Here is a 23,067-nt window from a genome sequence, read left to right on the forward strand (position 1 = left end):
TTGTTTGCCAGGTTGTACCCTAAGTAAGTTGTCTGAGCAACAATGTTAATATAGTTTGAATCCAAATTCCATCGAAACTTTCGTAGCTTTTTTTTAGAAGATAGTATGAGAATGCTCGATTTCAATGAGTTTATGGTAAGGTTGTTTCGTTTACAATATAACTCAAATGTTTCTAATTTGTTCTGAAGTCCAGAATGAGTACTGTCAAAAAGTAACACATCGTCTGCATATGCAAGCCAAGACAGACGAAGCTTACCTAACTTGACTGTAAAGGAATGACGGGGATCCCAGATCCCTTCAATATCCGAAAGATATAAGTTGAACAGGACTGCTGCAAGATTGCAGCCCTGTTTAACACCAATAGCAGTCGGAATAGAATGTGTTAGGTGGCCTTTGCTAGTAATACGAACTCTGATTGTGGTGTTATGATGTAGAAGCGCTATTAGCGCCACCAGACCCGGAGGAAACTTAAGATCCAACATTTTAGTCCATAGCCTGCTTCGAATAACACAATCAAAGGCAGATGATAGATCCAATGAAGCAATAAAAATTGGTCCATTAGTAGAGGTGTGAGCTTCAGCAATTAAATGTGCTAGAATACTTGCATTCAATTGAGTTCCCATTTTTTTCTAAATCCTGTTTGGACTTTGTTAATACTGTTGTTTGTTTTAATGTGTTGCTCCACCTCATTGAGTAGCAGAAGCGCAAAGATCTTAGCAGCGACGTCAATCAGTGCTAGTGGTCTAAAATTGAATGGATTATCCATGGGACCTTTTTTGTGGAGAGGAATAATAATGGATTTAACCCAAGATATTGGCAGAGTTTTACTTTTATAAATGGATTGAAACATCTTCAAAAATACGTTAGCCCAGAAAATGGGATCGTCTTTTATAACGCATGGCGGAAGCCCATCCGGGCCTGCACACTTTGAGGATTTAAGCTTTGTGATTGCTAACACGACATCTTGGACGTCCCATGGACAAGTCATTGGAATAAATTTTACTAAATCAAGAATATTTACTTGTTCGAATCTCTCCGGTAGATATTTTTGTTCAAAAAATGTATACCATGAGTTGCCATCTATAGCCGACTCCATGGAGGAGGGAACAGAGTACTTGAATGCTCTAAGAAGTTTCCAGATGTCCCGAATATTGTGCTTACAAATAAGACGCACCATATTCTGATTCCCCGTCAAATGAAATGCAATTCGGACCGATTTTAACTTGTTTTTGAAGTGTCTCAAAACCATTTTTTTAGCTTTAGACAAGTTGTAACAATTTGTCCTACCATATTCATTCCTTATTGCACGCAATGCAGAGTTTTTCTCCTTTTTTAATTTCGCAATGGTTCTTTCTAAGATTCTGCAAGGTCGTGCAGTATTCAGATTATTCTCGGCAGAGTCAGCCAACGCTCTCAGGTGATGTTGTATCATCTGACTATTCCACTGCGAGATAGCCTGAGAGGCGATATCGTCTGATGAGTTATCAGGCCACCAGTCGCGATTAACTAAAAAAGTCAGTCGACGACATGTGGACATGTTCCAACTGATGGAGATGTACGGTCTATCATACTGAACTAAGCCTAGCGAATGTACCCTATCAAATGGTTCAATGTTTACCGCTAATGAGCATTCTAAAATGGCATGATCTCCATAAGGCGGAAAATGGGACTTAATCGAAGATAGTAGGCCCGAAAGGTGATTTGAGCTGACTATGTAGTCGATGGTGGAGAAAGCATTCCCCCTATGCCATGTAAATGAAGCTTTTAGGCAAGCAGCTTTAATTATACATAGGTCCCAGCAAGAGAAAAATTTGGCCCATCTTAAGCCATTCGCACAAGAAGTTTTAACGTGGTGTGCCAATTCAAACAGACGGGAATCGTTAGGATATGTGTATAAATAAGAATTAAAATCGCCACCAATTAATATCTCAGCTGTTGGGGCGATATGACAAATGTCCATTAGAGCATCGTTTAACATGGTTATAGCATCAACAAGCAGTATGGAAATCGGGTTCCAATAAAGGGAAATCAACATTACTCTACGTGGTATGTCCATATTAATGGTCACATCTACCAATAGAAACAGTTGGGTAGAGACTCTGTGATTTATTACAAAGTTGAGATCATTATTTAATAGAATGGACAAACCACCTACCGGGCGACCGACTGGCGGTTGAATAGCTAACTGATTGACGGCCGTAAATCCGTCTAGTTGAAGGTCGTGAACACACATAGTTTCTTGAAGCAATAAAATAGCAGGCAAGATTTTAATGGCCTTGTCATGGAACCGTGTTAAAAGGTTATTAAAACCACAACAATTCCACGAATGAATAATGGGGTTTATGCATTACGAATTTGCTTCAGCAGTAGGCAGAGAAGACCCTAAAAGTGATGAGGCATTGGGAGTGGGCAGAATACCCACTAAACCATTTAGGGCCAAGGTCAAAGAAGCCAATTGTGCCAAGATCTTTGAATTTTCCGATTGCTCTGATGGCATTTCCTTTTTACTGTTGTCTTGTTTCACCACCAAAGGCGTGATTTCTAAGAATTGCATGGCCTTTTCCAAATATGGAAAGGCTTGGAATTCCAGTCCCAAAGATATCAAATCAGTTTTGTGTTCCCAAATGAGTTTAGCAATGATGGGCGATACTACTTTGCACAACATTCGATTGTTGTTAATCAAAGGCAACCTAATCCATTCTACATCTTGAGAGACTAAGTTGCGTAATGAAGGAATTTTATACAGAGTATTCAACAAAAAAGTACGGTTAATGGGTACCTTACCATTAATCTGAGGATTGCTAGACCATCCAATTAAGGTCTGGTTTTCCTCAGAAATCTCATTCAGAGACATAGGATCTATATTGGTGGATGTTATTGACGGTAAAGGCAACCTCATGTTAACGGGTTGAAGAACTTGCTTCAACCCATCCTGCTTTTCTACCAGAGACGAAGTCCCCAACGCTGCTCCAGCACATGTAGATACTGGGCTGCGCACGGCCTGGTCAACAGATATTTCATGTTCCACTTTAGACATAGTGAGTAAGGGTTTAGCCGAATCAACCGAGACAGCATGTTTTTCATGGCTCGGCATCAAGCTCTGCGTTTGACGCTCATGGAATTTAAGCACTGATGTGGCATAAGAAGGTTGATAAATCGTTATCGGAACTGAGGCCACATTCGACGCCTCTGAAGCAATTATGTCATTCTCAGAGGTGCTTGAAGCCACATGGCAGACTGTTTTTTTATTCTCAATCGGAAGAAAAAACCTATTCAAATTTACTTGATTATTAGCTGCCTGTGGTAAGTTGCCCACAACACCAGAAAGGCTAGGGGAATCACTCCGAGTTTCAACAGATCCTTCCGATCTTGGGTGGAGATCAGAAGTGAGAGAGCCCTTCTTTTTACCTTTCCGTGTGTTTTTGGGGGCCTGCCATTGAAGTGCAATCCGACTCTCCTCATTTAATTGACTAGAGTCAAAAAGCACTTCTGCATCTTCAAAGTCCGCCAACTTCACAACCGCATCAGTTGTAACACCATTGGTTGCCAAGTTTTGCAAGGAGGAGACTGCAATGCTATTATTGCCTGAGCAATTCGTGTTTTTTTTCGTCTTATTTTTGCGTTTTACCGCTCTCTGATAAGCTTTTTTCATTTTGCGTGAGGCATGATACATATGATTAGGCCCCTCCGAATCACAAATTTTCTCGTGAGAGACAGACTGGTCCATTAACGCTATAAGAGCGGACGGACTGTCAGGAGTAGATTCAGCCACAGTAGTGGTCGGAGGAATCTTTCCAAATTCGCACATTTCCACATTGAAAAGTTTTGAGTTATACATGGTTTTCTCAATTTGTAGGATTCTATCGTGCTGCAGTTTGGCTACTTCAGCCCACTCTGTAGAATGGGATAAAGAGATTGATGAAGCCTCTGCAGATTCTTTACCCACTGCTTTTGCAAATGAAGTGGGCAGACCATGAAGTAGTGGTGACTCAATCGTTTGCGTGCTTTGGGAAATTGAGGCATGCGTGAAAGAGGTCATCAGCATACTCCTCCTTGCAATATCGACCATTCGTTCAGGGCAAGATGCGTGAAATTTGTGGCAGGCCTCTTGTGCCATAATGTATCCCTCAATCCTAGCCAACTGTAAAGAATTGGCACTAATTGAGTCCTTCATATCTTTCAGAACTGCATGAGTAAATTCATGTCCTTTGTCTAAGAGATTAAGGATGCGAGTAAACACTGGAAATGAATGAATTTCCTGTGCTAATAAATTGGGGGAGTTCCTGTCATTCGCAAAAGGAGAACTTGAAGTTTGAGGAAAAACAGACTCAGAGGGAAGCCCAGAAGGAGGCGGTTTAAATGGGGATTCATGATTCGATTGTTTTTCGCAGTGTGCCTGGTTGTGGAATAAAGGTGCATTGGGTAATGAAATGCTTGTATCCCTTTCAACCAAGTGCGCTTGATTGTTTGACTGAGAGACATCTATAGTAGGCAGCAGGCTAGAATGAAAATGAACCTGTTCATGTAGGCCACGTGAGGCTGCAGCTGGAGTAGAAGGGCCCAGCGAAAGACTAATACGTCTTTCTAGTGCCTCCATTACGCCGGGAGCCAACATGGAGGTATCAGAAATCACGAGAGGAGATTCACACATTTCTCCTAAAAATACTTCTGCATTGTGATCTTCATCATTGGCTGTTTTCAACGAAAAGGGCGTATATATATTTTGCTCAAGTAACGGCTCAATCAGATGAGTGCCTTTTACACAATGCTCACCACATTCCAGTGAGGCATTTGGAGCGACAACCTGCAAAGGGCTGTCAGGGGAAGTAATATGTGAGCTTTCTGTATTTAGGGGAGCCAAAGACAGCTTCATCTTGGCTGGAATCTTACCCGTATCCATCAAACATTTACCGTTCCTTAAAGTAGTAAATGAGCACTCCATTTTTCTGAGTAGCTGCACTCTGTCAACTTAACAAGACGAGAACGCTAACCAGGTTGAAGGGCAAGAAAAAAAAAAACAATGCTATGCACTCTCACTGAGCCTCAGATACATGTGGATCACAATACCTCACAAAACCCAAAATTGCTCAGTAAAACACTCAGCTCGCCCAACGCCACGCGCCGCGCACCGCGAACATCAAACAGCCCTTTGCGCTCCTTCGCGGTGCGCAGCGCGGTTGCGCTGGAGGGCGGTGATTAAGTACAGCAGGCCAGGGACAAAGGGGCGGAGAAAACGGCCCACAGATCACCTATACGAGCGAAAAGAAAAAAAACTATATAAGTATTATACTTATAGATTATATCAAGCAATTTACACACAGTCCAGAAAGTCCGTGCTAGGGAGTCTTTACTTTCAAATGGAGATCAGTAACCGGAGGCACAAAGAGTCACCTGATTCATGCGAGTCAGGCAGAATGAGTGTCCCACAGATAGACTTCCTCCCGGCGACGAGCAGCGCGGATACACCAGGCGCTAGAAGTAGGAGAGCAAAATCCGATGCTCAGAGTTCAACACAGCACAACACGGCGCTGCACAGCAAACAGCCCTTTGCGGTCCTTCGCGGTGCATATTGTAAATAATATCACCATCTTTCTCACCTTCGGCCCACCGCCATAATTGCAACATGTATGCTTGTACCTGTAATACCAATGTATGTATTTATTTGTAACCGCAACTATTGTAACTGTTGCCTACTGCTTGCTAATGTAACTGTACTCTTGTGTAACATGATCAAAAAACATACGCGCCCGTATGCCCCTGGGCCTGGTTGCGCTTTATAAATAAACCAAATACAAGATTGTCCTCCTTTCGCGTTATCGTGGACTAGTTGTACAGAGGTCACTACGGTGCATAACTGTTTCTGAACTACACATAAAGCGTTGTTGGATTGAAAGCTTGGCACTCACTCGGCCGCAAACATGAAATGGGTTTCCAGGATATACTTTTCAGATATTCATGATAAACGTGCATGCATTTCGAATCCTTGTAAGTACATTTATCGCATGAATATTATGCCGAAAAATGCAACATGTTATGCCGACACCCCAATTCCTTAAAATGTAACAAGCCACAATTTCCTGCATGAAATCCATACTTGACATTTTGTTGTATGAGCGATCAGATTTACTATGTACACCCTACCACATAATGTTCACCTGGACTGTGTTCATAGGCCTAGTGAAACATCAACAAAAAAGATTGCCCCTGCATTCATGGCTAATTGAATGTTTGAAAGTATTACAAATAAGTGCCTTTTATAACATCTGATTGTTAATTTTCCCTTGCAGGTGAAGCCAAATAGTAACCAGGTAAATTTGGCTTCCTGTTGTGTGATGCCACCAGACCTAACGGAATTTGCAAAACAGTATGATATCCAGTTGTTGACTCATAACGACCCTAAAGGTTAGTTTGATCTTTGTCCAAAAATGTATCCCCCATGTAGAACCAAACCACTTTCGAAAATGTGATTTTGGGCAGTTAGTTTGCTTTGAGTCTCCGCTGCACTTTCCTTTAGCATGTATTCTACGATGGGATTTATCTTAGATTCCCAAGGTTTCTCTTGTATTGCAGAGAGCATCTATCCGAGGATGATGCACTTTAAGTGTGAGGATACAAGAACATCTGCCACCTTTATGAAGGTTTTTAGCCCTTCAGGTGGGACTGCTGGGAATCTTCTCAAAATGCCTTCAGGTGCACAAATCTTAGCCCCCCCCATAGCCAACACCCACATCCTATGCCTGCACTTGATAAACCTGTACGACGTCCTTTCATCGCTGGATTTTTCAAAGCCTGCCATTTAACGTTCACTAATGTTCATCAAATTTTTAGGGGGGGGGAAAGGGCAGATAAGGGTTTGGGGGGTTAGGGAATAGGTAAAATAGGTGCACGGGACCCCCGCCCCCTCGATGAACATTTCCACGTTGAAATGCCAGGCTTTGAAAATTCCGGTGATGAAATGACATGGAACCGATAAATCACCTCAAGTGTTGATGTTCTTATTTTTCTGCTTAACCTACTATTTTGGGTAGAATACACAGTCTGGGATGTGCCCTTGGTCTAACCCACTAGTCTCCACTTTTGTGTCAATTAAAGGAGCCCTTTGCCACGGCCTGTAACATTTACATGTATTGCAAAGTCTGAAATTCACTATAGTTTTTTTTTAAAGATATGAAGTGAACAATTTTCAGTTCCAAACATAAGCTTTTGAACTTTACAGGCATTTTCTGCCTAGGCTGCATTAAAAACCTTGATGTTTTTCTATCACTTACTAAAATCCTAAAAGGAGAAGGTGGTTGGGCACGGTCATTTAGCGGGTTTCGGGCACTGTTTATGCTGGGGAATCTTTGCATAGTTTTAAAAAAGAAAATAGGTGGTGCAAGCCCTTTTAAGCACTATGGACACTTAGTAAACCCGATCAGAAGCACACTCTTAGCAGTAGCCCTACATTCCATCCAGTTTACTTCCTACAGTAGGGATGCCTCCACTGGCAAGGGGATGAGACGGATACCCTCAGCACAGCAATATTTTAAATAACGGCCTCTATTTCTGCCAGCCCTCATCTCTGCGTGGATGGGACAGAATCGCTCTTCAGCAACTATACATCTGTGTTTTTTAGTCCCCTTTGGACTTTCTTTTTTTTTTTGAAACCTGCAAAACGACCAGACAATAAAAACACTTCTCTAGGGAAAAAAGACTTGGTGCACTGCTTTGCAGGGAAAACAAGATGTATTTTGTATAGGAAAAAGTATCAGAAGGTCCCTTGGAACCAAACTGACATGGCGCTCTGTTAGTTCAAAGCAGTTACAAGGTTTTTAAGCAAAGAAATTGCCACTCATGATGTAAACCACATACAGTATTATCCTACCACACTCATTGGCTACCACCTACATACATACTACCAGTACCCTATAGTCCCTCGACCGATTGACCACATCCTAATCTACCCCTACCCTCAAACACGTGTTTCCCCCCTAGTTCGTCACCTGGGTTCCACGCTACTGGATTGGCTATTTACCTGGAATGTTACCCGCCACATCTGCCAAGTCACATGGTGTGCACCTGGTCATTAGCATGAGCTCAGTGGACAACTCTGAGGTAAAATTGGCCCTTTGAAATAACAGTACGCTCCTCTTAATATCACACGCAGGCGCTCCAGCAATGCCTCCCCAGCACTGAACTAGATTTGTTGGCCCCATCTCTTGCTCTTCGTATCACAAATCACAGGATGTTATGGTCTTTGCTCCCCCTCATCAGTTGCCCACCTGCAGTACACCTCCTTGATTTCTCGAACCACATTAATCAGCCTAATTCTTATGAATGTATGTACTCTAGGCCCCAGGCGCCTGGTTGTTGAAATAAGACCCATGTATGTACCCTTACTCAAAACAAAGGACTCTTGCTATCTACCTTCAAACAAATACAAGGAGATAGCACTTAGATCGAAAAATAATGTCCATTATATAAAACGCATGTCAAAATGTATTAATACATCAGATCGCAAGTCTAACCACCTGCTAAATCATGTCAAAAACATGGCAAAAAAACATTAAAATCATTAAACACAATACATTATTAGAATACATACAAATACAAATAAGAATACAGATACACAGGTCAGTAGCAATAACTTGACCTAACACAGTGATGGTTATTTCCGCATATTTTCCCACTGTGTCTATATTACCCCGACCTTTATAAAAGTTTCTGTCCTATAAAACTGTTACTAGCTGGACATTCCTCAGGGGCAAAAGATGTGTAGAAAATGTGTTCTTGTAGGTGGCAAGGAAACAATTCCCTCTGGTTGCCCCTTGTATTACTCATCAGAATCCCTGAATATGTATGCGTCGATGAGTCAGCAGACAAAAAATGCAACTCCAATTGTTTCACAAAATCGCTCTTTCGATTAGCTTGCTCCCACTCTAATCACTGCCTTCCACCATCCAGAATGGCCAGGGGTATGGCTTTCAATGATATCTGTTCATCAATCTATCAGTAATAAACACTTGTAATACTGCCTGGTCACTGATATGTATTGCTTGTTCTTTCCTCAACAGACTATTATCATCAAAAAAGGAGTAACTCCTAGATCAGACATCAACTAATAATACTGATAGATTGAGGAACAGATATCCTTGAAAGCCATACCCCTGGCCATAGATATGTTCACCATTCTTTCCACCATCAAACCTCCAATGGTAACCCCTTTCCTGCTTGGGGGGATTGCTTTTGATGTCATGTCTCAGATTTGGAAACTGAATGAAAAACCAGTCACTCCTCAGGGACTATGCCTAAAAGAATGTCAGTAAGGTGGGCCAAAGCATAAAATCTGCATTTACTCACTTCATCCTCAGCACATAGTGGGAAACTGAAGCTTTCTTTTCTGAAGACTAGGCACAGGAATTGGCTGGCTCAATGATAATGTATCTTGCCTTAAAGGCAGCCTTCTGAAAGTGCCTTGCATGCCATTTCTAAGGACCTGTATCCAGGTTTGTTGAGGACAAGCTAGCTAAGGAAAGGATCACCATTCATCTCATTGACCAGAAAGAAAACCACATTCAACACCTAACATTGGTCAACTAAGCACTCGTTGACTAGGTGTCCATGGCAGTTGACTAAATAACTTGTCCATGAAAAGACATTCTATGGATCATTCCATTGGTCACTTGATGTGTTCTTTACACAGTATGTCTAGGGCCTGTAGCATTCAACCCCAACAACTGCTGACAAGAAAGAATGTTTATTTACCCACATGGACAAGCCGAGAATCTGTTCTGTCTTTACAGTTCCATGTACTTTCACCGACTGAAAACACTTTGAAGTAATTTCCCCCTCATCCCCGTTCCTCAACCCTCATCCCAAACACCTCCCCACCCTTCCTTTATCCCTTACTAAAAAAAAGCACATAAAATGTAAAAATGTCAAAGTAATAGCATCAAAGTGAATTTCTTTGAAGTGCTCGTTGTCGGCAAAATCAGGTGATACCATCTATACCAATCCTTGCCCGTGTTTTGGAAGAGTAGCTACTGGAAATGCTCACTCCCTACTCGGATCCTTTCCTCAAGGAGTCTGAGTGATGCCTCAATGTTTGCTGGGTCGACCCACAGCAGAATCGGTGATCTCTGCCGCAAAAAGGCTTTCTGCTGATCCTTCACCAGACCTTGAAAACTGGAGCAAATCCTTGTGCTAGCAAATGGTGCAACTACAGTTAAGGCAACTGAAACCTTGCCAATCATTTCAAAGTACAAACAGAAAATGTCACATTGTATGACCCATTGCTTAAACGCCTCCTGGAGGTGACCCTCCAAGAGGCTTTAACAATATTTAAGAAAGAGAAGAGGCAATTCATCCTAACAGTTTATATTCACATTTGTATTAAAGTATTTAGCATATAGCATGACAGACAGGCCAGGTAAACACAGTACATATTAAGTTACATCGGCTCTAAGAACCTAACCCAAATTTCTTCATACAGATGAAATGTTCTGCTTACACAGAATGACTCATTCAAGCAGTGACATTTTGCGAAGATCTTCAACTCAGATCAGCCATGAGGGAAAGTTGACATTCTTCCTATCTCTCAATATGATTTTCTTCGCAGAGGGAAGCCCTGAACCCAACACTTCTGGGGATATGTCAAATTATTGTCCCCCAGCACTCTCCACAAATAAATCTCCAATCCACTGTACTCCACTTAAAAACAAGTGTGGCCAGAAAATAGGCTTCACATCAATCTGCACCCTCTTATCCATCCAGATTGATGATCTAGCTGCTAAGGAGTTATTTGCTTTAGTCAATTCCTCCAGTTTACGCCAAGTCTTCCTTAAGAAATCCGTCGCTGGAGAGCATGCACAACATGTGACAGTTCAAGTTGTCAAGAGTGCCTCAGGAGTAAGCACTGTATTCATGCCAGACTCAGCTCGCGCCCAAATATCAGGTGATTCTTCAAGAAATTGAATTAAATTGAATGAAGAAAAAGCCAGATGATCTAGTGCAAAGCCTGGAACTCCCAAACACCTATGACAAGGGAGTTGTAGCTTCCAAAGCTTCAGGCACGGCTGTTTGTGCTCCCATAAAAAGCTCTGCAACAGCCTCTAGCTCAGTTAAGCTTTGTTTTCCTTATGTGGACAGGCAGCATACTCCATATGTAGTTAATGCGTGAAGCAGAAGTCCTCTTGATAGCGTTGACCTTCCCTCAAAGGCACAGTTTCAATTCGTTCCATCTCACCAGATCCATTTTCAAGTTCATTGTCGGGCACCTCATATTTTCATCCATGAGTCTGACCTTAGTCAACCATACCCCTAAGTACTTAAATTATACCATCATTATTGTAGTGGACACAGCAGAGACTTGTTTCAAATGAATGAAGGTTTATATACATGAAAGTGGTTTTTGGGCATATTACAGTAAAGGAAATCCTATTGCTCTTTTTGCTGAGCAAAGGGCAGTCCCGATCTACTGTAGGAGGTAGGCAGCCCTTTCAATCCCAAACTCACTGTACATAAATTGGAGGATGCAGTGAAAGAAAAACACACTGGCAATACAGGACTATGACCTCAGTCCAAGGGTCAGTCTCCAGAGCAACCTGTAACTCAGCCTCCTAGATAAATGCCTCCCAGTAGGAGGAAGGAAAGACAATTCCATCACTGGGCACTTTCTACACTACGTTATGGAAACGTTGGATAACAGCTGAAAATCAAAGAATGTACCACTTTTGACCAATACCAAACACTGGCTAAGAGTGAGCCAGGGAATAGCTCTTTCAAAAAATCTCCAAGGTGTGCCACACACTGAATGAGACCAGGAAATATATTCCAGGTACTTCCTACTAAAGCCCAACTGAAGGTCGAGCACTATCCTGGACCTGAAATTCCTTAAGAGTTCATCAAACAAAATTGAAGATGCTGACACAAGTATCACTGATCTGATCCAAGCGGGAGATTTCTTGTTGTTCCTTTTTATATATGCAAGGCCCTCTTCCACAATTCAATTAAAAGTACCACTGAAATTCCTCCAATTCAGGTTAGAAAACGGTTACCAATTAAAGGATTTTCTTTTGGCTTGTCTGCGCCAAGGTTGTTCATGTAATACCTCCTCCCATTAGCAGTGCACCTCAAGCGGATAGTTTAGGGTCTACCCATAACTTGACTGGCTGATTTGGAGGGCTATGGACGATGGTCGAAGTAAATCGCTGGCCAACATAATGCCCAAAACAATGTCCCCCTACAGTCACTGGATTATTTTTGTTATCAGCTGTAGAAAGCTGTAACATGCATGGAGGTCACTGCTGATCCCATCTCCATAAAGGATTCTAATTCAAATACGTTTTCCGAACCAAGAGTCCAGTATTAGTTCAACTATACACTTCCCTGTTGGAAAGTTTATCGTCATGCATTTCCCTCCTTGTCCTGCATTGTGTGCTATGGATGTAATTTATTCAGGACTACATGAACTGTAGGTGGTCCCATACGTTATAAATAACCAATTATGAAGGGGGAGATGGGAAGATAAGAGGGCTGGATGGCCCTTTCTATAAACTTAGGATCAGAGTAACGGGAGGATTCCCCTTCCGGGGTCTACAGTTTGATGCGATGGTGCCCGCGGACAACTCTATTGACGGTTTGGCTTCTATTAAGGGTTTGCCTTCTTTGAGAGCTGAAAGTATCGGGACACTGGTCTGAAGAGGAAAACAAGTAGTTTTTGTTTTTGGTTAGATGGTTAGAGAGGGTTGTGCAAAAATCTACCCAACAATCCAACAATGTGCTGTTTCTCACCAAAAGGAAAGACAAGACACCTCAATGTGTTAGCTGTGGCAGAGCATTTAGGCTTCAATCAATGGATGGTAATTAAGTAGTTACTTATTACATTTAATCCCTGTTACTCTTAAAGAACAAACTAGACGGGTATTCTGAAAATGTAACCTAAGAGATTTTATGGGGGTATTCTATTTCTCCAGCATGGGGTCTGGCATGGATTCACATGCTCATGAATATTCCCCGTCGTCAGGCTGGGAATCCTCGGTAAAGAAAAAACCAGTATCAGTTTCGTTTCTGATCTGTCTTTCGTAGTAATAACCAATCACTGGTCTCTGCGTCATACTGACCACAGCCAATGACTGCCCTCTACCTAAGCACCGCCTCTGGCAGCCATCTTCAGATTTTTACCGCACGTTCATGTGTTGGGATCCTCGTGCTATTGCTCTCGAGCGTTAGTGCTATTTTTTTCACGTTTTTTCTCAAAACTTAGTTTTTTCGGTCAAAAAGAGCCTCAAGCTCCACCGATTCTCCATCCGATCAACGGGGACCCGTGTCGGATTCGTCTGCGCCCCTCAAGGGTGAAGATTTCGTCGAGCTATGCTTTTGGAGGACTCCAGAAGTTTCTCAGGCCCGGTCATGGCCCAGGAGAAGGGAAGCTCGACGCCCGGAAAGCTGTTCAGGGTCTGCCCTGGATGTCAGCTGCAGAACGTCTTCAAGGAGGACGAACACTCTTTTTGTCTTTACTGCCTACATGAGGACAAGACGCACGTGGAGAAGGACTGTGCGTTTTGCGGCAACATGTCGGAGCGGACCATGAAGGACCGCCATCAACGTCTCGCCAACTGGCTGGAAGGGAAGAGCCCGTCCGGCGAGAAGAAGAGGAAGAAAGCCGAGCGGTCTTCTAAGACCTTTGAGGACGCCCCGGCAACGGGGGTCCAACATAAGGCCAAGCACCGCGAGTCAGCTGGCACCGGGAGCGCCGAACGGTCGGGCTCTACGGGCGCTAGGCAGGGCGCACCCTCCCCGGCACCATCAACCACGAGCCAACGCTCGGGGTCGGGTAAGAGGAAGGCCGAGCACCCGGCGAAGCTCCTGGAGAGGCCCCGGTCGAGCTCGAAGGCGGAGGGGGAGCGAGGCAGTGTCCCCCCCCCCTCAAGGATAAGGCGGTGAGCGCACCTAAGGTGGTGAAGGCCTTAATCCATCCGGCCAAGCCCTCTATCGAAACTGTCGCGGCGGCCCTGGCTCAGCCTGTGGAGGCTACACCAGTGGTGGCGACCTCTGGGCTCAGAGTCTCCCTGCCACCTCGGAGGGAGTCCACTTTTGTGCCCATCGATAGGACCCCCGTGAAATCCCCCGTGGGGAAGAAAAAGGGGGGGGCAGGGCGTCGTCGTAGATTCGGCCTCAACCTCGGAGGAGGAGCTGGTCGAAGTCTTAAGCCACGGCCTCGGCGTGGAAGAAGACCGACCCGTCGGGGTGGATCCCGACGCAGGTGACGACGACATCGTCGAGGGTACCGACGGGGCCCCTGATCGCCCGTCGGATTCCCCTCTGCCAGCGCCGCGAGACAACTCGGCGGCCATTTTGTTGGCTATACAGTCCTTATGCTCAGAGATAAGGACGAGAATACTGTTGCCGACGGAACCTCTCCCGTCGGGGGACCCAGAACCGGGACCTTCTGGTGTTCCCCCTACCAAGAAAAGAAGGATCCACCCTCCGCCTCCTTTTCAGCCGTCGCGCCCCTTCCAGCCCTCCTCCCCGTCCACCCGAGGGGATGATACGGGGACTGACACGGCAGCGACGGGTACGGACGACGAGGTATACGACGAGGATGTACCGTCGTCGCCTCCCACCAGGGCTTCTCCGCCCGATGAGATTGGATCGTTCCACTCCATGATCACCAGGGCATCCGAGCTTTTCCAACTCTGCCCTGAGGAGAAGAAGAAGGAAGGCTTCCTTTATCAGCGGCGCGAGGCCAAGAGGAAGACGGTCCTCTCAGTGCCTCTATTGGACGACATTTGGGATGAGGGCCTCACCCTCCTCAAGAACCCTTCCACGACGCCAGCTAGAAGAGACCGGTACGAGAAGAAGTACCGGGTCCCGGACACGGCCCCCCTGTGCCTCCGGGCGCAGCCCACCCCGGACTCCGTCGTCTCCGCGGCGGCCAGGAAAAAAGCGGGGGGGGGGTGCGGCCTCCACATCGACTTCCCCACCGGACAGCGAGGGAAAGAAATTGGACGCTATGGGACGCAGAGTCATCTCGTCTGCGGCGACGACGATTAAAGCGGCCAACGCCTTGGCTATCGTGGCCCGCTACGACAGGGAGCTCTGGTACAAACTGGCTCCCCTGCTGGACTTCTTGCCGGACGACAAGAGGGCAGAGGCCCTGGAGATCCTGCAGGAAGGTGAGGTGGCTTCGGACCACGCCATTACCGTTGCGACGGACATCGCCGACACTGGGTTCCGCCAGTTGGGCAACGGCGTTTGCCTTAGGCGGCGTGGATGGCTCAAGGCTACGGACTTCCGTCAAGACGTTCAGACCAGAGTCCTGGACATGCCCTTCGATGGGAACAACCTGTTTGGGAAAACAGTGGACGATTCCCTTCAGGCCATTAAAGCGGACACCGAGACGGCCCGGGCCCTTGGAGTTCTGCAACAACGACGGACGCCCTTTCGGAGCAGCGGAGGCAAGGGCGCCTCCAAAAGTTCCGGCGGCGGTTTCTCCACCTACCGTCAAGCGGCCCGCTCGTCGGCTCAGGAGGCCTACAGAGGACGAGGCAAGTCTGGCGGACCCCGCCGTCGTCGCCAAGGAGGTCAAGGCGGCAAAGCCTCGTCGAAGCAGGATTGAACCGGCCGTGGGGTCGGGCCCCCACCGAAGCACCCCGGTGGGAGGCCGGCTGGCGAGCTTCGTCAGCGTGTGGGAGTCCATCTCCACCGACCGTTGGGTGCTGGACGCCTTGGCCCGGGGCCACGCGCTCGAGTTTCAAAGAAGGTGTCCGCGCGTCCCCCCCGTGGCCAGGAAAGAACTTCACGTCCCTCAACTTCTCCTGGAGGTAAAGGCGATGCTCAGGAAGGGCGCCATCGAACTCGTCCCAAAGAGGCTTCGGGGCTCCGGAGTTTACTCGAGATACTTCCTCGTGAAGAAGAAGACGGGGGGGTGGCGCCCCATCCTGGACCTGCGACGTCTGAACAAGTTCATCAAGGCGCAAAAGTTCCGGATGGTCACCCTCCAGCACGTCCTGGGTCAGCTGGAGGAAGGAGACTTCCTGTCGTCGTTGGATTTGGAGGATGCCTACTTCCATATTCCCATCCTAAAGGGGCACCGAAAATTCCTCAGGTTTGTGGTCCAAGGGCGTCACTACCAGTTCAAAGCCCTCCCCTTCGGACTACGGTCGGCACCCAGGGTATTCACCAAGTGCCTTTCACCGGTGGCGGCGCAGCTGCGCCGCGAGGGGATCCACGTCTACCCCTACCTGGAAGACTGGCTCATCCGAGCCAAGACGAGGGAGCTCGCCGTGGATCACACGGCAAGGACCGTCCAACTTCTCACGGACCTGGGGTTCTCCGTGAACTACGCCAAGTCCCACCTGGTACCCGCGCAAAACGCACTGTTTCTGGGAGCGAAGCTCGACACAGTGTCCCTTCTGGCCTCCCAGTCGGAGGAAAGGACCAGGTCCATCCTGGGCAAGGTACAGCGGATGTTGGTTTCCGACGCGGCCAAGGTGAGGTCCATCAAGTCCCTCCTTGGAATGATGTCTTCTTGCATCTACCTCATTCCCATGTGCAGGCTCCGGATGCGCCCGTTGCAGGAGTTCCTGGACGCGCGCTGGATCCAAACGACGGGCGGCTTCGAGGAGAGGATCACACTCGACGAGAGTTTCCGCCGAGCGGTCCGGTGGTGGGGCATCCGCGCGCATCTGACGGCGGGCATGGACTTCCAGACCCCAGACCACCAGGAGACAGTGACCACGGATGCCTCCCTGGAAGGGTGGGGAGCGCACACCGAAAATCTGCACGCGAGAGGCCTTTGGCTCCCGACGGAGAAGTCCCTCCATATCAACGTCCTGGAGCTCCGTGCAGTGTTCTGGACCCTCAGGTCCTTCCTTCCGTCCCTCAAGGGCAAGGTGGTGAGGATCTTCACCGACAACACCACCACCATGTTTTACATCAGGAAACAGGGCGGAACCAGGTCCCCAGCACTGTCCAAGGAGGCGCAGGACCTGTGGCATTGGGCCGTCGCCCAGAGGATGTTTCTGGTGCCGTTCATCTGGCAGGGATAAAAAACACCATCGCCGACTCACTCAGCAGGGAGCTGCGCTCGTGCCACGAGTGGGAACTACGGCAGGATCTAGTGGATCGCCTCTTCCGACGGTGGGGCACACCCTAGATCGACCTGTTCGCGACGGCGATGAACTCCAAGTGCCGGAGGTTCGCCAGCAGGTTTCCCCAGGCGAGGAGCATGGGCGATGCTTTCTCGTTCCCCTGGGAGGGCCTGTTCCTCTACGCGTTCCCTCCTTTGCCACTGCTAATCCGGCTCGTCAACCAGCTCAAGAGGTCACGGTGCAGGATGATCCTCGTCGCACCTGCGTGGCCGAGGCAGATATGGTTCCCGGACCTTCTGGACTTGTCAGCGTCCCCGCCAATCAAGCTGCCGGTGGACGCGGATCTACTCTCCAGGGAAGGAGGCGCCATCCTCCACCACGACCCGAAGTCGCTGAACTTGCAGGCCTGGCTCCTGCAGCGCTAGAGTTTGGAGGATACGACATACCGGCCGACTGCAGAGAGGTTCTTGCAAAGGCCAGGGCGTCCTCGACTCTTAAATGCTACGGACACAAATGGAAGAGGTTCTCTGTCTGGTGCCACGCACAGAAGATTAACCCTCTACGGATTACGGCTCCCCAGGTACTGCCGTACCTGCTGACGCTGGCCAAAGCTGGACTGGCACACGCGTCCATCAAGATTCATCTTGCTGCGATCTCCCGATACACCAGAACCACGGGGCGGACGTCCTTGTGGTCTCATCGTCTGGTGAAAGAGTTCATGAAGGGACTGTTCAGATCGTTCCCGCCGGTGAAGGCTCCGGCCCCGGCGTGGGAGCTAAACGTGGTGCTGACCAAGCTCATGGGACCTCCGTTCGAGCCTCTGCACTCGGCCCCATTGAAGTTTCTGTCGTGGAAAACAGCGTTTCTTGTGGCCATCACCTCCGCACGACGGGTGGGAGAGATCCAGGCCCTTTCCTGCAAGGCCCCGTACTTGACTTTTCACGACACGAGGGTAGTGCTCAGGACGCACCCCTCCTTCATGCCCAAGGTACCGTCGGACTTCCATCTCAACGAACCCTTGGTGTTGCCTGTGTTCTTCCTGTCGCCTTCGTCGCCGGCTGAGAGGACTTTGCACTCGCTGGATGTGGCTAGAGCGCTGAAGTTCTACGTGGACCGCACGAAGTGTTTTCGGAAGACGTCACAACTCTTTGTGAACTTTGGACCTGTCAATCAGGGGAAGGCTCTCTCGAAGGCTTCCATTTCCAGATGGCTCTCCGGCTGTATCATGTACTGTCATCGGTTGGCAAACCGACCGCTGCCTGGCCGTCCGAGAGCCCATTCCACCAGAGCGATCGCAGCTACCACGGCGTTCCTTTCTGGTGTGCCCCTGCTGGACATATGCAGGGCTGCTACGTGGAGGTCGACGCACACCTTCACGAAATTCTACTGCGTCGACCGGGATTCCAGGGAGGAGTCCAGGGTCGGCCAAGCAGTGCTGCGCAACCTGTTCGCCTGAGGTGAGCCTGGTGAGGAGGTAAGATGCTTAATGTTGAGTTTGATGTAATGCTTAATGTTGAGCCTTTGCCACTCCCGTGGTTGTGCATGTGTGTACTGCTATGTATTCTTTATTCATGAGCATGTGAATCCATGCCAGACCCCATGCTGGAGAAGGAACAAGTTACTTACCTGTAACTGTTGTTCTCCAGCATGGGTCTGGCATGGATTCACATGCGAACCCTCCCGCCTACCCCTCTGCGGCTCTTCACTTGGTCATACTGCCACTTCACGTGCTTCCAAATCTGAAGATGGCTGCCAGAGGCGGTGCTTAGGTAGAGGGCAGTCATTGGCTGTGGTCAGTATGACGCAGAGACCAGTGATTGGTTATTACTACGAAAGACAGATCAGAAACGAAACTGATACTGGTTTTTTCTTTACCGAGGATTCCCAGCCTGACGACGGGGAATATTCATGAACATGTGAATCCATGCCAGACCCATGCTGGAGAACAACAGTTACAGGTAAGTAACTTGTTCCTTATACTTTGGATAAACATAATGCATATTAATAAACTCTGTGTATAAAGAATAATGGTCCACTAAGACTTAACCCACTCCTAAACTGCATGTGTTGTCCTCATCTCAATCTTTCCTTTGGGTGCTGCTCAGGCCAGTAAATTCTAACTACAATATTGCAACTTAAATGGTAATCGGCAGTATGAAGGGGCAGGAGTTTGACGAGGTATCTTGACCACTGCCTAATTACATGGAAAGTTTTTATTTCTTGTTAATACTAGAGGTTTCAGGTAATTTCTTTGGAATCCTAGTGGACAAACTCAGCTATTGATTTTGGATTTATTTCTGTTGCAGGAAACATGGCTTTTACATGCATTAGCTGGTAATCAGATATTACATAGGAAAGCACAATATAATCCGATTGGCAGACCCTCTGGAGGAGTGGCATTTGGTGCCAAAAACCAATTATCTGTAATAGAATTTATGCCTTCTTATTATAATCCGACTATACGAGTGATTTTGGACTATTCCTAAATTCATTCAACAGCAGATCTGGATTTTTGAATGTGTATAATCTTACTAGGAATGCAGAAACTGGCTCGATCATTGCAGCTTTTGAGTATCTGTTGTGTGAATGGTTGCTAAGAGACTCTGGTGGTTATTTCATAATTCTAGGAGATTTTAATTATCCATGTTCTTTTATTAATGTAAAAAAGCACACTATGCAACATGGTCATGGTTTGACAAAGAATCCAAATTGAGCCTTAGTGTTTGAATATGAATGCAATGCAATGATTCGATGGGTATGTTTGACACTTGGTGCATGTTTATTTCATCTCTGAGATTCAAACAGCTATATAAGGATGATTGTAACAGTGATCCTGGTTTTACCTGGACTAACCGTACCAATATTCTTGGATTGATTTTGTCTTACTGATTGTTTCTGACTTTCAATTAATACCTACACAAGCGAGTGACCACATAGTAGTTAAATTTACAAAGATAAGAAATGTCTTAAATTACTTTTCGGAAGTTTAACAACAAATGGAGCAGATGGACAGAACGAGATGTCACTGTATTTAATGACTTAGACATAAGTCACTGTATTTAATGACTTCTAGACAGAGAATTACCCATATTTGAATGCATTGATTACTATTACACTGCGAAGTAAAAATTGTTTGGGCTAGTTATAGATCTGCACAAGAAATTTACTTGTAGGCTAATAGAAAATAAGATCTATGATAGTTTACTCAGGGGTCCTCCGATCACACCATAAGAATGTGTTTCTGTTGGGAAGGAAATCGTTCACACGATACCTGCTAGATAATGGCCTTTCTAAACCCTGTGGTGGATACTCTGAAGGCTGGCCACCTCCCAGGAACACAGTACCATCTGATTGTTTCTCCCAGGAACGCCACTCTGGCCAGTGTACCTTTCGCACAGCCACCTGCCAATAGGCACTGGTGGCTATGTAACCGGTTCACTGGCTCAGATCCATTTCCTGTCTACCCCGTGTGACTGCTGGATTGGCTGACCGCCCTGTAATTACATCACCCAGTGTTGTCCTAGCTGCTTTGATCTGCCTGTGACTTTCATCTAGAGCTCAGTCTCCCTCCTCCCTGGCCCCCAGAGTGTTGGTCATGTGTTTCAGAACAGGGTTTGCCGGGCTGGGCCCGCCCTGTGGATTTCCCTGACAAATGTGTTCATCAGGAATATTATTTTTCCCCATCTTGTGCTAATTATATAAGGAACCCTTGGGCTGACGGTACACACACAATGCATCTCTTCCCCCAACATTCGAAGTGAGGTCGTCTTTTCTGGTGTGACTGTGGGTTTTAGTGTACCTGTGTCCCCCCCCACCCCCTCCAGAAGGTGCCCCATCATCCCCCTTCTTTGCTCTCGGATGTTGGTAGGTGCGTCCCCCCTATCTGTGCCAAATTAGCACTTTTAGTACAATAGTCTTATTGTCTTGCAACTTGAGGGACATTAGAAGTGCCAGGAAGGATATTTCTGATGCTTTAGAAGCACTATTTATCATTGCAGATCTTAAACCCAATTATGAAAATTGGATCAGAGTACACAAAGGGTCTGTTGCATCAGCTCAATGGCATATTATGTTTAGCTCCCTTCGGGAACTCTGATTCACATGCATTTTGGAGTGCTTTTCCGCTAACCATGCTGTGAAGAATTAAATTAATCCTATATCTGAAAATTCTTGGATCGAATACATTCTGGGCATATATAATGTCCCAACTTCCACCAATTATTTGCGATGTGATTACATGGCAATAGAAGATTCTTGATCTTCTCTGTTATTAAAGGCATGGAATTGTTAATTTATAAGCTTAAACCATCTAGGGCTCCTGGCCCAGATAGTTTAGCAAATGTTCTTATTAAAAGACCATAAAAATTGGACGATTGTCATCTATAAAATCTTTCTTTTGATTAAAACAATGTGAAGTATACCGGTTAGCTGGAAAAGATCCATTTGAATTCATATGTATAAAAAGAGTCTTTGAGAATTAACTTCAAACCATGGTTTACTCGCTATTGTGGATTCTTGCTCGAAGCTATTTTCACAATTGTTATTGGACAAATTGAATAGCTCACCGTGATATATTTAAGAATCCACAATCGGATTTTAGGAAGAGTTTTAACACGCTCTCGAATTGTGGGTGTATTAGCCTGCCTGATTCGTTCTGCTTTGAATTTAAGGAACAGTGATTTATTACCTTTTTGTTTTGTAGATTACTTGGGTGCCTTCGACACAGTCAATCATAATTTGGTTTGGGAAACGCTTGAGCATTGAGGATTTCAACCATTGATCTTATATTTGATCAAAGCCCTTTATACAGACACAGATGTACAATTAAGAGCGAATACAGAGGGATTACTTAGCCCTATAATGACATAGCATGTGCTTAAGCAAAGTTGTACACGTGCCCCTACTCTCGTACAACTTGTACATGTATGATTTATATTAGCTAAAAAAACTCATTTTCCTCAATTTTCTCGATTAGGCTTGCAGTACATTGCGTGGTTGTCCTATGCGGATGATAGGTTAATTTTTGACTGAACACCCATAGGACTCCAGTGCAGTTTGAATGCTTTACAAAAATATTCTATTGATAATCATCTATTTATTAATCAGAAGAAAACTAAGATTGTTTATTAAACCAAAAGAAGAAGGAAGTGTAATAATTGTATCTGTAAAACCAATGAGGAACCTATTGAAGTTGTGAAGAAATACTTATTTAGGAGTTACTTTCTTTCACTCTTAACTCTTCCTTGTTGGTTAAAATAGTCACAACAAAAATACAGAAGTTTAATGCTGTGAAGAGCTTTATTAACTGTAACAGAGGATATTCGGTGGAAGGTCTATTACAAATATATTGAACCAGTTTAGTGCCTTGCACACTATATGCCCTAGAGATCTTCATGAATAAAGAAACTTCATGGTTGAAAATTCTCGAGGGCATTGTTGGCGCTCAGCACTTGGTCTATATTGTTCTACTCCTGTAGAAGCAGTATGTAGTGAATTGGGGCTCACCTCTTTACTTACCCAGAGGAAAATTGCTAGTAGCATGTTCTGTTTAAAAAATACTAAAGGTAAAAGAGAATTGTGCTTCAATGTACTCGATCTTTACTAATTGCATGAATGTGAAATAATCTTCAGGAGTCCTGAGGGACTGGTTGAGTGATTTATGCAATTTTTCTTAGAATATTGGTTTTACTATCACTAAGTCCAGCCGTACAGGTAAGGGCTGCATCGGCCACTTTGACTCCCTGAAAATAGGCAAATACTCCCAAAAAACAAAAATGGGGAGTAAAAAAACTTCCAATAAAAAATGGGAAATGGACATATAGGAGCTTGTGCCTCTGCTTTCACCCAAACAGATCCATGGATGTGTTTGAACCAGTAGTTCATGTAGTACTACAGAGATAAACCACTATAATTATGGAAGAAGGCACATGCATCTTCTAATGCGCATGAATAACTTTGTGCAAAGAAGTATTTCTTACAAAAATATTTCTGTTTT

General features: G+C 45.8%; 1 protein-coding gene across 1 annotated transcript in view; it reads left to right on the forward strand.

Annotated features, from left to right (window-relative positions):
- Nucleotides 1–23,067, forward strand: part of GCLM (glutamate-cysteine ligase modifier subunit) — a 428,794-nt gene that overhangs the window by 391,547 nt on the left and 14,180 nt on the right. Inside the window, exon 6 of the mRNA XM_069641224.1 lies at nucleotides 6,288–6,402. Within this exon, the coding sequence (XP_069497325.1) occupies nucleotides 6,288–6,402 (115 nt within the window). The remainder of the gene's footprint in view (nucleotides 1–6,287; nucleotides 6,403–23,067) is intronic.

The sequence above is a fragment of the Ambystoma mexicanum genome, chromosome 1q (genome assembly GCF_040938575.1).
Source record: "Ambystoma mexicanum isolate Mex_15411 chromosome 1q, UKY_AmexF1_1, whole genome shotgun sequence".
In the NCBI taxonomy this organism is placed as follows: Eukaryota; Metazoa; Chordata; class Amphibia; order Caudata; family Ambystomatidae; genus Ambystoma; species Ambystoma mexicanum.